The 13,892-nt window shown below is 38.2% G+C and overlaps 2 protein-coding genes across 2 annotated transcripts; both read left to right on the forward strand.

Annotated features, from left to right (window-relative positions):
* Window positions 1-565: 565 nt before the first annotated feature.
* LOC110163445 (uncharacterized) lies at window positions 566-5,886 on the forward strand. The gene is made up of 2 exons (XM_020928400.2): window positions 566-620; window positions 4,297-5,886. The coding sequence occupies exon 2, from the start codon at window positions 4,298-4,300 to the stop codon at window positions 5,258-5,260; it is 963 nt and encodes a 320-aa protein (XP_020784059.2). The 5' UTR covers window positions 566-620; window position 4,297; the 3' UTR covers window positions 5,261-5,886.
* A 2,616-nt stretch (window positions 5,887-8,502) lies between these two features.
* Window positions 8,503-11,932, forward strand: LOC110163443 (uncharacterized). Its single transcript, XM_020928398.2, has 2 exons — window positions 8,503-8,574; window positions 10,201-11,932. Exon 2 carries the CDS (start codon window positions 10,208-10,210, stop codon window positions 10,970-10,972), a length of 765 nt encoding a protein of 254 aa, XP_020784057.2. The 5' UTR covers window positions 8,503-8,574; window positions 10,201-10,207; the 3' UTR covers window positions 10,973-11,932.
* Window positions 11,933-13,892: the final 1,960 nt, after the last annotated feature.

The raw sequence follows: 13,892 nt of genomic DNA on the forward strand, positions 1-13,892 counted from the left end.
AATACAACGAACATATATATTTTTTAAGATATTGTCATTTTTAAATCTATATAAATGCAAGGGTGATTAAAAAAGAATAGCAACAGAATAACATTAAATTTTAGATGCAGCTCACTAATAAGTTGTGCTATTTTTAGAATCAGTCTAGTACCAGTAGTCCTTGGGGGACGACCTGGTGCCTGCGGGCACCTTGTTGGTGACCCCTGCCCTAAGGCACTAAATTAGGGGTTAGGCCATGTTTTGTGGTGTCCGAATGTTCAATGAGTAAAAAAGTAGTGGACTCAAAATCTCCCAAAAATGTATCTTGTAAAGTAATAAGCATACTGTTTCTTTTGTTAGTTTTCATTTTTTATTGCTTGTATTAAACTTGTATTTCCCAGACAACCAATTACACTATCCTCAGTTTTTATAAGTGCCAGAATCAAATATTGAAGAACAAAAATGGGTGAGAGGGATTGTACATTAACTTCCTGGTAATGAAAGTCCACCCACAATTCAGTGGGTGGACTTGATCTGGGTAATAAATATTAAGTTTATCCTGGCCATGCTTTATTTCTTTGTTGAATTCCCCAAAGGACACCTCCAGAGCGACCACATACTGTACATCACTGCGACAACAGGTGAGTGCATTTATCATTATCTGCTGTACATCTTTATATCTACTGTAGGTAATAAAGAAAACAAATGTTGATTCATACAAATGTTTAATAAAACTATTGTAACAAGTCAACTTGACTGTTCATGTCTGTTATGACAGAAACATGTTATTAAGTGGTTTTAAGTGACTGTTATGGTCTTCTCACTGTCCAGTAAATGTTTATATTTTGTATTCAATTGTTTTACTTGTATGTGCAAAAATCTTATCTAAACTAAAAAAAGTAACCCATAAAAAAAACAGAAATTTAGATTTTGCTGTGCAACTACACTGTAATTAAATCAAAACCGAAATCTATTTTGTTTAAATCAAGTATTTGTACGAGTAAATACTTCTAAGGAATTCTTTGGTCTTAATGAATCTTAGAAAAACTTTGTAATTAGACTAAATTATTTTGTTGCTAAACACAAACTGTTCAGTGATCACCAATATGGCTTCAGGTCACAAAGAGCTATCTCAATTGATTAGCATGTGGAGAGGCAAATGACAATAAAGAATACACAACCAGTGACTTTGTAGATCTAAAGAAGGACTTTGACATTAGTGACCATGTGCTACTTTTAAGAAAAAAAAGAAAAAAAAAAGCTGTCTTGAGAGTCATCAGTACGTACATATAGATCATGTAAATTCTGACAGAAAGGTACTTAAACATGGGGTTCCACAGGGCTCTGTCATGGAGCCTAAATTATTTAGTATGTACATTAATGATGAGAGAGTATCCTTAGAAAGAAAGAAAAAAGAACTAAAAACAAAACAAACAAACAAAAAAAGTATTTCTTTTGGATGGTTTTGTATATGGAACAATCTTAATGGTGAAAAAAATAAATAAATAAAAAAATCCAATTCTGTAGAAGCATTTAAAAAGGGGTATAAAGCATTATTTTTCTTTTTTTAAAGCTACAGTACAGAGCTCTGGAATGATCCACTCAATTTAATTTTGTCATTTTTCCCCTCTTAAACAGTAAGTGCTGGTGAAACTGTAAACACAAAGTTGCTGTTCATATGCTGCTTTTCTTCCTTTGAAGATCTGTCATGGTTTAAAAGGGCTAGGCATAAGTACTTTTTACTTTAGTCTAAACCAGGGGTCTCAGACTCGCGGCCCGGGGGCCAACTGCGGCCCTCGGAAGGATTTTTTGCGGCCCTCTGCTTAATTCCAAAGAATAATGTCAGTGCGGGCCCGCAGTAGATGTACGCACAATCCCACCCCCCTACCGCGGGCCGCACTGACAGATGAAGCTGCAATCGGTGCCCATGCAGATTCACAACAACAGATTATTAACGCATCTTACATCCCAAAACTCAATTTACAGCAGTTGTGAAGCAATGAGTTTAAGTGGATCTGTTAATACGAGTACACGTGCACATACACGTACACGTGCACATACACGTGCACATACACGTGCACATACACGTGCACATACACGTGCACATACACGTGCACATACACGTGCACATACACGTGCACATACACGTGCACATACGGCATCACCGAAGAACCAAAACAAACCACACGTGGTGGTACACGTGTGCGCACTTCACTTTACGCTCCCACAACCACAGTATCAGAGCGCAGAGGAGGCGCTGACAGAATTCCCCTGTTCATAAGTATGGGACCTTTATTGGAGGAGGTAATAAGAAATAAAAAGACACTGACAGTCTGTTTACCTGCTCAACACTCGGTGCGTAATTTGCTGGCAACCCGATGACCAAGCTCCACCTGTGCGTCGCCGAATTCCACACACAGCTGTCCCATCAATATGCAAGCACCACAAAACTGCAGTGATCTATTCCAGAGGCTTGGCGACATGTTAGCAAAAAGTACGAGGCAGAAACAAGCGTCTTCCATCCATGTTTGACATAGGAGAAGCAGATACACTCCAGTGTGGTCCGCTTTCACACCGGCAAACGAACCAAAACTGATCCGATTAATGAGCCTCTGTATCCCGGTAGAACAGCGATATCTCCAGTAACCAATACTGATATTCCCTGTTAATACCACGGGCCGTCCTCATCTTATCACCATGAACTCATAAAACAGCAACGTAGAACTTTGTACAAACTCACCGCATCAGCCCAGAGTTCGGGTAACAGCAGCAGCCAACAGCGCTCACCGTAACGCGCAGCTTCTCAGGACGGCGCTGGGGTCTGGTCCTTGGTCAATGACTGGGTCTGAGCGGGTACGTTCCGCCGTCTGCGCGCTGGTTCCATGCGGGGAAAGCGAGAATGTGCTGTGGACTACAGGTCTGTGCGAGCTGCTCCGGTCCTCCGCGCTCAAGAACCGCGGCTAGTTCTGAAGTGATGCAAAGCATCCGGACAAAAGCATGAATCCAGTTTAGTTGGTGTCCGTCCTCCGCGCATTTGGATCTTCCCGGGGAAAGAGCTTTTCACTCCCCGCTCCACGTCATCTGAGCCCGGCCTGAACCGGAGCTGCCCCCGGTGGTTCGGGACTCTGGTTTGGATCTAGTCCGGCTGTATTTCTCACACTAGGCTAAAAGCAGGACATTTTTTAAAGGTGAATCAATTGAATGGGCGATTGCCTATTGCCATGACATGATTTAGTTAATTAAAGCCTAAAATAACAAATGCTGGTTGGTACATGATCACGGGGAACACCGGGACTTCTCTGTGTGCAGGTCCTCAACAGAAGTACACACCCCCAACTTTGACTCACTCTGGAACCACACGTTCGCACATTGGTATTTGTTCTGATCTTCGTGTGTTACATTCTCTGTATTGGCCATTGTTGGTAAAATAATTCGAAAATTAATCGCGGCTGCAGGCAAAAGAGACGCGTTTCTTCCATGATGCATTTCGAATTGTTCGTTTGGACCTGCTGTCCATGGTTTGGACCCGGGTTCGCGTTCACACCAGTGTGAAAGTGTGTGAAAGCACCATCAAATTACAGGTCAAAGCTCACTGATGAGCATCTTCAATCTATCCTGAGGATCTGCTTCCTCCTGAAAGCCAAATATCTCTCAGCTGTGCAAGATGAAGCGTAGCCAGGTTTCAACCAGCAAGAAGTAGGCAAAAGAAGAAGAGTAGACGTATTAGTTTAAACTTACGTTCTAAATACATTTTCATGTTCTGAACTGTTATTAAAGATTAAGAAAGTGTGTTGCGTGTTGTTCTTTCTCTCTCTTCATTTCCCGTGCAACAGCTATTTATCGAATACTCAATGCGGCCCAGCCTCACTCAGACTTTATCTAATGTGGCCCCCAGGTAATTTGAGTTTGAGACCCCTGGTCTAAACCCTTACGGTCTAAACCCTTGGAGGAATCAAAGTAAAATGTAAAAGAATTAATTCAATGAAAAATTATGTTTTCCTTAAAATTGTCTTCAGTTGTTTGCTAAATATTTCAAAATTCTAAATTCATTGAATAAATGCATTATTTATTTGCACATGATTTGTCACCCCATTTTTCTCATTTCTCATAGATATCAGGCTGATCAATTGTAGTTAATCTAAATTCTTCATCTGCTATTCATTAACCCTCTTCAAACCCCAGACCCCGTATCACCAACAGGAAATAAAAGCTTTGGTGCTTCTTTGTCCTCAGACCTCTATGTGGTGTGACAGAAACTGACCACAAGTTCCACAAATAGAAACTGGAATAATTGTTCCCTCTTTTTATTTCTTACAGAATGAAGATGTCTCTGGGAGTCGTCGTCCTCTGTGTCCTGACACTCGTAGAACTGAGCGATGAGGCTGTGTATAAAAAGCTCAGTTCAGTTGATGATTTGAAAAGTGTTTATTCAGAGAAATATCTGCCGATGCACAACCTCATCCTGCTCCACTGGTTTGCCAACACAGTTAACATAAATAATAACAATGTTGTACATCTGACTTATGACCCAAGTAGAGATTTTGGTTCCCACTACTATGGAAACTGTGACGAAATGCTGGCCCCAGTTCCTCAGGGATACCAGTACTACACAGTGGGCAATCTGAATCCACCCAATGGGAACTTTCCTCCATATGTTCTTTACCCTCAAGTTATAGAGTATGCATGGATGGGTCGAAACAGAGATCGCATCATTGTCCAGGCTCAAACTGGTGGATCTCACAGGGTTAGCCAAATGTACCTCACCAAACACTTCACAAAGCCCAGTCAGTGCTCCAGGTATGACCCAAACTACACCTTTGAACTATCCACTGATCTGCTCCAACAACTCAGACTCTTTTCATTCACCAACAACTCGCAAACACTGCAGCAGCTCAGGGATCACTTTGAAGAGAACATTGATGACACCCAGTTAAATGACCTCATAAACATCTGGGGTAGTGCCCAAGCTCGCCTTGGACTGCTGTTCCTGATTGTAACACCACAAAGAGCCAACATGATTGGACTGTGCAAACAAAAGAGTTTTCTGGTTACAGATTCAGCAGTGGACATAACAGATGATTGGCAGAACTGTGAACTGCAACAGATGCAGCTTGATGTGAAAACTGGAGACAATGGAAAAGCCAAGATTGTTTGGAGAAATGTTCCTCAGAACCAGATAAATGATGGAGCAGCCATGGTGCTTTTCAACAACCAGATAGACCAGAAGAATAATATCACATATAAAGTAATCCAGAGCAGCGAGGGGAGTTTGACACCTTAGTGCCCTTGAACGAGGGGCTGCAGGTTCGGCTGCACAAAGTACAGGGTTATTTGATGAAAGAAGAAGTTTGCAGAAGTCAAGAATTTGAAAGCGCAGATGCTGTTCCAATCTGTGGCAACCAGGCTAAACTGCAGCTTAATACAAAAAATGGAAAATTCTGTTTTATGCTCTACATTGAGAAAAGATTCCAACAGTGGATATCAGGTTTTTGTTATTCCTGGGTAGGACTGTACAAGTCTCCTAAAGATAGCCCACGTGACTATCTGTCTGGTCAGTGGCAATGGACAATCAAATTTAAACAAAGCCCAGACACTGATGATTTTGAAACCTATTTTTATTGCACAGGTACGGCAGTTACTTCAGGTTACCAAGCTCGATTTATGATCAGTGATTACAACGAAATAGCACGCACTCCACCATGGCCTTGACCAGAAGACAGAACCAAGCCTCCCAACCATTAGAAATATATATATAAAAATTGATTTATTTTGATGATATCACTCCTGATTAAATCATATTCTGTATTTCACCATGAATGAGCTGGTGAATAACTCCATTTTGGATGTTTGCTGATCTTTGTTTGCTTTTTTTTAATCTCTTTTTTGTTTTCTTTTTATTTGTAGACTCTAGACCAAATTATATTTTTTAACAGTCATTATAATAATAATTCATTATCACAATCTATATAATAATAAATCAATATTTTAGCTCAGTTCACAATTTTATTTTGATTATATATTTAGTTTTCATTGTTCTACTTTAATGTGGGCTAAGAATTACAGCCTATTATAGCCTATATAGCTTTAGTTGTCATTTAATTATAATCAAAACCCAATCTCACTCGTTTGTATGTGTTATTGAAATAAAATCATTTTACTCTTAAAGCCTTTTGGTGAATCTGTTAAACCCACACTTTTGTTTTTTGTCCACACTAATCCAATTATGCCATCCCCACTCTTCTTTCGGCTTTTGGTCAACTCTGAAGCAGTCATTCTTTTCCCTCTTCTGTTAGAAAACCTCACATTATGAAGCCCTGCACTTTTGAGTTTATGTTCAGTATATGAGGAAGTAAAAAGCCAAATATGTCTGACACAGTTTTACAAGTTCCTGGTCATCACAAAACCCCTCACAAAGTCAGGGGGAGTCCGTCCTTATCAAAACAAATTAAATTTTGTAAATGATCAGTGAGCAGTGAGCTCCTTCATTTCACATGGGTCAATGAAATGAACAAATCGAGACACAACAGAAAGAGTGGTGACCAGACTGAGATTCCTCAATATAAGAAGCACAATCATTCTGGACTTATTTTACATTACAAACTGTTCTACCTTGTGAAAACTGTACATGTTCTGAAATGTGATTCTTGCATTAGTTTGTCAGTTCATATTTCAGTACATTTTTATGGACATGTTTAAAATGAAATGTCCTATTAAAGCACAGACATCTTGAGACAAATGTGTATGAGATTAAAAGAAGTATTAAAGTGCAGCTGTCAGCGATGCCATGTTTGTTTGGGCTCACTTGGGCACTTCAACTTTTGCTTCTGCCCAAACCACAATGCTGCTCTGTGATTGGCAAATGGCTATCCAGACACAAACGTAGGAGCCTGCAATCACATATTTTGGTGCTACTGACATGCAAGATATTTCCATATTTCATTATTGGTCTGATACAGGATAATTTTCAGCTCCAATATTTTGTGAGGTAGGTCTAGGGGCTTATGTGTCATTCCTAATTTGTCCTCAGTGATTTATATGTAAATAGAACAGCAATGAAGCTAAAGAGGTCACGTAGCCAGAGCCAAAAATCTCCTTTACTGCACTTCAGGTTTGGATTTCTGATCCCAAGGGTCTTGAGGAATCTCAGGGTGGAGCTTCCTGTGTAGCATCTGTATACAGTCTCCACTGGAAAGGTGTAAGATCTCCACTCAGTTTGTTGGCATATGTGCACAAACTCTGCATACTGTTTGAAAAAAAAAAAAGACAAAAGTTATATCTGGTTGAGAGAAAAGCACAAACATCTTCACTGCCCAATTTCTCACAAAAAAATCATCTGTATGTAGGTAGGTTGAAGTATATCTGGTACTTGTACATTCTCGGTTGGATGGCTTGGCCACTTTGCATTCCGTGCAAATCTCAGTGCTGCTCTGTGATTGGTCTGCCTGCTGCTGAGTGGATTTAAACCTCACAGTTTGGATTCTCGTTTATGAACTCTCAAATATCACAAGAATTCACTGCCGTATAAAGGAAAAAACAAAACGTGTTCAATGAGAATACGAGAGAGAGACTTTATTGATCCTGAGGGAAATTCAAGTTTTGCTGCAACAACATTTACACTGTGCTTCTCAGTGGTCTTTGAGTCTCAGTCAAAGGTCTCAGTGCAGGTTAACAGGAGGACTGGTCAGGCAGGGTCAGCAGATCTGTGTCAGGGCAGTTTGAGGTGAAGAAGAGTCAAAAGTGTCACTCCTCTGTGTCCGGCATTATCACAGCAGCGTCCAAGGGGATCCAGGTGAACACAACAGGAATGCCCTCACTCTTACTCCACTCTGATGGTTAAGCTGGTGATGAAATAGTTCATTCCCTCAAAGTGTTTCCTCTGGAAGGTCTTCTGTCACATTTGCTGCCACATAAAAGCCTGTGACATCTCAAATGTCCATAGCCAGCTCTTTACCTAGTCTCTTGCACAGTCTACAGTCTACAAGATACAGGAAAAACAAACAGCTCATTTTATACAGTCCAACAGTCCCTTACTTGCGTCCTTCGAACTGCACATGCTGCACTTCTTGATGGTATATGTTTAAAAACTGAGCTAAAAAAAAATGACATCTGCCACAAAAACAGTCAAAGCAGTGAAAAATGCATTTGCAAAATTTTGGCTGTTTCCAAATGTCCACACTTTTCCCTAGGTCACTGTGTAGGGGTCATGCAATGTTTTGTGGTGCCCAAATGTCCAGTAAGTGAAAAAGTAGTAGACTCAAAATATCTCACAATATACCATGAAAAGTAATAAGCATGCTGTTTCTTTTGTGTTAGTTTTCATTTTTAATAGCTTGTATTAAACTTGTATTTCTCAGACACCCAGTTGCACTATCCTCAGTTTTTATAGGTGGCAGAATCAGAAATTGAAGAACAAAAATGGGTGAGAGGCATTGTACATTCAGTTCCTGGTAATGAAAGATGACTCACGAATTTAGGGGCTGGACTTGATCTGAGTAATAAATATTAAGTTTATCCTGGCCATGCTTTATTTCTTTGTTGAATTCCCCAAAGGACACCTCCAGAGCGACCACATACTGTACATCACTGCGACAACAGGTGAGTACATTTATCATTATCTGCTGTACATCTTTATATCTACTGTAGGTAATAAAGAAAACAAATGTTAATCCATACAAATGTTTAATAAAATTACTGTAACAAGTCAACTTGATTGTTCATGTCTGTTATAACAGAAACATGTTATTAAGTGGTTTTAAGTGACTGTTATGGTCTTCTCAGTGCCCAGTAAATGTATATATTTTGTATTCTATTCTTTACTTGTATGTGTAAGTAAAATCTTATCTACTCCCTGAAAACAAACAAACAAACAAACTACTAGGTAATTAAATCTAAATCTGAAATCTATTTTATTAAATTAAGTATTTTTACGAGTAAATACTTGTCTGGAATTCTTTGATCTTAATGAATCTTAGAAAAACTTTGTAATTAGACTAAATAATTTTGTTGCTAAACACAAACTGTTCAGTGATCACCAATATGGCTTTAGGTCACAAAGAGCTAGTTCAATCCATCAGCGTGTGGAGAGGCAAATGACAATAGAGAGTACACAACCAGAGACATTTGTAGATCTAAAGAAGGACTTCGACATTATTGACCATGTGCTACTTGTAAGAAAAATGAAAAAAAAAAAAAAAAAAGTTAAGGACAGATCAGTGATCAGTGTGTACATATAGATAATGCAAATTCTGACAGAAAGGTGTTTACACATGTTATTCCACAGGGCTCCATCATGGGGCCTAAATTATTTAGTATGTACATGAATGATGTCTGTGAGTCAGCGGACAAATTAAGCTGTATCCTATTTGTGTATGACACCAGTCTCAGGTGTTCAGGAAAACAACTTCTGCACACTGTACAAAAAGATCTCACAAAAATAAAGGAACAGTTAGTAATGAATAAACATTCAATGAATTTGGAAAAAAAAAAAAAAAAAAAAAAAAAAAAAAAATAAATATATATATATATATATATATATATATATATATATATATATATATATATTATATAGTAAAATAATAATAATAATAATAATAAAAAATTTTCTACTCCAAAAGAAGCCTTAAAAAGGTTAAAAAGGTATTGAAAAGGTATAAAGCACTATTTTTTTTAAAGCTACAGTACAGAGCTCTAGAATGAGCCATGCATTAAATTTGTTCATTTTTTCCCTCTTATATGTACAGAAAGTGCTGGTGAAACTGTAAACGCAAAGTTGTTGTTCATACGTTGCTTTTTCTTCTTAGAGTTCTGTCAGTGTTTAAAAGGGCTAGGCATAAGTACTTTTTACTTTAGTCTAAACCCTTATGGGCTAAACCCTTGGAGGAATCAAAGTAAAATACAAAAGAATGAATTCAATGAAAAATGATGTTTTCCTTAAGATTGTCTTCAGTTGTTTGCTTAATATTTTTAAATTCTAAATGCACTGAATAAAGGTATTTATTTGCACATGATTTGTCACCCCATTTTTTTCTCATAGATGCCAGGCCAATCAATTGTAGTAAACAAATTATTCAACTGCTATGCATTATCACTCTTCAGACTCCAGACCCCGTATCACCAGCAGGAAATAAAAGCTTTGGTGCTTCCTTGTCCTCAGACCTCTATGTGGTGTGACTGAAACTGACCACAAGTTTCACAAATAGAAACTCTTTCTTTTTCTTACAGATTGAAGATGTCTCTGGGAGTCATCGTCCTCTGTGTCCTGACACTCGTAGCACTGAGCGATGAGGCTGTGTATAAAAGGCTGAGTTCAGTTGATGATTTGAAAAGGGTTTATTCAGAGAAATATCTGCCGATGCACAACCTCATCCTGCTCCACTGGTTTGCCAACACAGTTGACATCGATAATAACAATGTTGTACGTCTGACTTATGACGCAAGTAGAGACTTTGGTTCCCACTACTATGGAAACTATGATGGTTTGTTGGCCCCAGTTCCTCAGGGATACCAGTACTACAGAGTGGGCAATCTGAATCCACCCAATGTTCTTTACCCTCGAATTAGAGACCCTGTGTGGATGGGTAAAGACAGAGATCACATCGTTGTTCAGGTACAAACTGGTGGATCTCGCAGGGTTAGCCAATTGTATCTCACCCAACACTTCAGGCGACAGGGCAGGCAAGGCTCCAGGTATGACCCAAACCACACCTTTGAACTAACCACTGACCTGCTCCAACAACTCAGACTATTTTCATTCACCAACAACCCACAAACACTGCAGCAGCTCAGGGATCAGTTCAACCAGAACATTGATGACACCCAGTTAAATGACCTCACAAACATCTGGGGTGGAGACCAAGCTCGCCTTGGACTGCTGTTCCTGATTGTAACTCCACAAAGAGCCAACATGATCAGAAGATGCAAGCAAAAGAGTCCTCAGGTTACAGATTCAGCAGTGGACATAACAGATGATTGCAACAGGTGCAGCTTGACGTGAAAACTGGAGAAGATGGAAAAGCCAAGATTGTTTGGAGAAATGTTCCTCAGAACCAGATAAACGATGGAGCAGTCATGGTGCTTTTCAACAACCAGATGGACCAGAAAAATAATATCACATATAATGTAATCCAGAGCAGTGAGGGGACCTCAGCGCCCCTGAATGAGGGGCTGCAGGTCCGGCTGCACAAAGCACAGGGTTATTTGATGAAGGAAGAAGTTTGCAGAAGCTTAAAATTTGAAAGCGCAAATACTGCTCCAATCTGTGGCCAGTGTGCTGAACTGCAGCTTGCTGCAAAAAATGGAACATTCTGTTTTATGCTCTACATAGAGAAAAGATTTGAACAGTGGAAATCATTTTTTTATAGTTCCTGGGTAGCACTGTACAAGTCTCCTAAAGACACCCCAGATCAGTATCTGACCAAGCAGTGGCAATGGGCGAGCGCATTTGAACAAGGCCCAGACTGTGGTTATTATAACACCTATTATTTTTGCACAGGTACTGCAGTTACTTCAGGTTACCAAGCTCGATTTACTAATAGTCCTTACAATGAAATAGCACGCACTCCACCATGGCCTTGACCAGAAGACAGAACCAAGCCTCCCAACCATTAAAAATGATTTATAAAAATGTATTTATTTTGATAGTTTCACTCCTGATTAAATCATATTCCGTATTTCAGTGCATGAGCTGGTGATAATGCCCTTGTGCTTGTGTGCTGATCTTTGTTTCCTTTTTTATCTCTTCTTTGTTTCATTTGATAGTTTTCATTTGCAGACTCTAGACCAAATCATATTTTTAACAGTCATTATAATAATAATTAATTATCACAATCTCTATAATAATAAATCAAATATTTTAGCTCAGTTCACAATTTTATTTTGATAGAATTACAGCCTATTACAGACTATATATTTTTTGTTGTCATTTAATTATATTCAAAACACAATCTCACTCATTTGTATGTGCTATTGAAATAAAATAATTTTACTCTTAAAGCCTTTTGGTGAATCTATTAAACCCATACTTTTGTTTTTTGTCCACTCTAATCCAATAAAGCCATCCTGCTTCTGGTCAACTCTGAAACAGTCATGCTTTTTCCTCTTCTGTTAGAAAACCTGTATTCTACATCTGCGTTACAGCCTCACATGATCACATTATAAAGCCCTGCACTTTTGAGTTTATATTCAGAGTGTATGAGGAACTAAAAAGCCAAATATCTCTGACACAGTTTTACAAGTTCCTGGTCATCACAAAACCACTCACAAAGTCAGGGGAAGTCCATCTGTATCAAAACAAATTTAATTTTGTAAATGATCAGTGTGCAGTGAGCTCCTTCATTTCACATATGTCACTGAAATGGACAAATCTGACTGACGTGTTTGAGTCCGGTCGAGACACAACAAAAGGAGTGGTGACCAGACTGACATCCCTCGATATAAAAAATACAAAGATACATCATTTTGGACTTTCCAGACAATACTTTTCTGGCTTCATATTTGATCTTATTATTGGCAATTATCAAACAAAATGCAGGAACACTATTTAGTTTTTATTTAATACACTTTAGTTGTTTGCTAAACAGAGTTTAAAACTATATCATAATGTTGTAATATAAAAAACATTCCTTGAGTTGTATTTAGTTTAATTCACATATAATTTAGTATTCCTGTATAGGCTGTGTTCACACACTTAAATTAAATAAAATAACAGAAACTGTTCAAAATCAAGAATATATGTTGCAATTTATGCAATTTAAATCAAAATGCATATTTTACGTACTTATTTATTTTTATTAAAATTATGTATTTCATAAATCTTTAATTAATTAAAATGTATTTATATGATTCATATTTTAGAACCACATCTATTTACAGTGATAATTAATATTTCTCAAAAATATCTTGATGTTAACTTATTGTAGTATTAACCAGTATTTTGTTTATTTTATTCTATTCTTCATTTCAGACACACTTGGTTCATACTTAAAGAAAGGACAGGATCCAAAATATACACAACAGTCAAATTAGTCCAATTAGAGTTAATTTTATTTATTTGTATTTTACCTTTATTAAACCAGGAGGTCCCAGTGAGATTCAGACCTGGCCAAGGTTCCAGCCAACACAATCTATACAAAACAGGAAAATCACAAGGTTTCACATTATAAAACCATTTACACCTCTGAAGAAAAACATACACACGTCTCGGTTATCACACTTTTTTTTACAATTTTCTTGAACTTATTAAGTAACACCATAGATTCCAATTTATTTTCATTAGTGAGTGTGGAGTTTCAGCCCAGTGCTTTCTCAGAGCAGAGCCGGATCTAAAAGGGCGCTAAGCAAAATTTGGCTTGGGGGGCCTCGCAACTTCACTGCCACTTGGGTTAAACAGTAGAATATTTTTAGGTAAAAGGCAAACCAGGCACTCCAGAAAAGCAAAAGATGCATGAGGAAAAGTATAGTTAAAAGGCCAGTTTTCATCATGTGCTCGGTCCATAAACTGCAACAGACTTTCTCTTGTATAGGGCTGCCAGTCGTATACCTTCGAACTCCATGCAGAAAATAATAATTCCTCAATGGAATTTAGAAATGAGGAGTATGGTGGAATTATCAAAGAATAAAATAAGGTGTCATTTGATAAGTTAAAAACAATGTAAAAAGTGCAGTAACCAAGGCATATTTTCTTGAGAGATGCAAATGGTATAATGTGTATTTTGTGATTTTCCTGTTTTGTATTAACTGTGTTGGCTGCTACCTTGGCCAGGTCTCCCTTGAAAAAGAGATTCTGAATCACAATAAAAATGCTTCCTAAATAGACAGCACACGGCAAACCTATTCTGATCTCAAGAGCTGCTTATACAACATATCTGTACTGGGACAAGGTGCATTTTGCTCAAACACGTGAATAAATCGGGTAC

Source organism: Boleophthalmus pectinirostris, unplaced genomic scaffold, assembly GCF_026225935.1.
Source record: "Boleophthalmus pectinirostris isolate CB_2022bp ecotype Guang Dong unplaced genomic scaffold, ASM2622593v1 HiC_scaffold_3, whole genome shotgun sequence".
In the NCBI taxonomy this organism is placed as follows: Eukaryota; Metazoa; Chordata; class Actinopteri; order Gobiiformes; family Gobiidae; genus Boleophthalmus; species Boleophthalmus pectinirostris.

Coding starts and splice junctions, on each gene's coding strand:
- LOC110163445 (XM_020928400.2), top strand. CDS start 4,298: ATGAAGATGTCTCTGGGAGTCGTCGTCCTCTGTGTCCTGACACTCGTA.
- LOC110163443 (XM_020928398.2), top strand. CDS start 10,208: ATGTCTCTGGGAGTCATCGTCCTCTGTGTCCTGACACTCGTAGCACTG.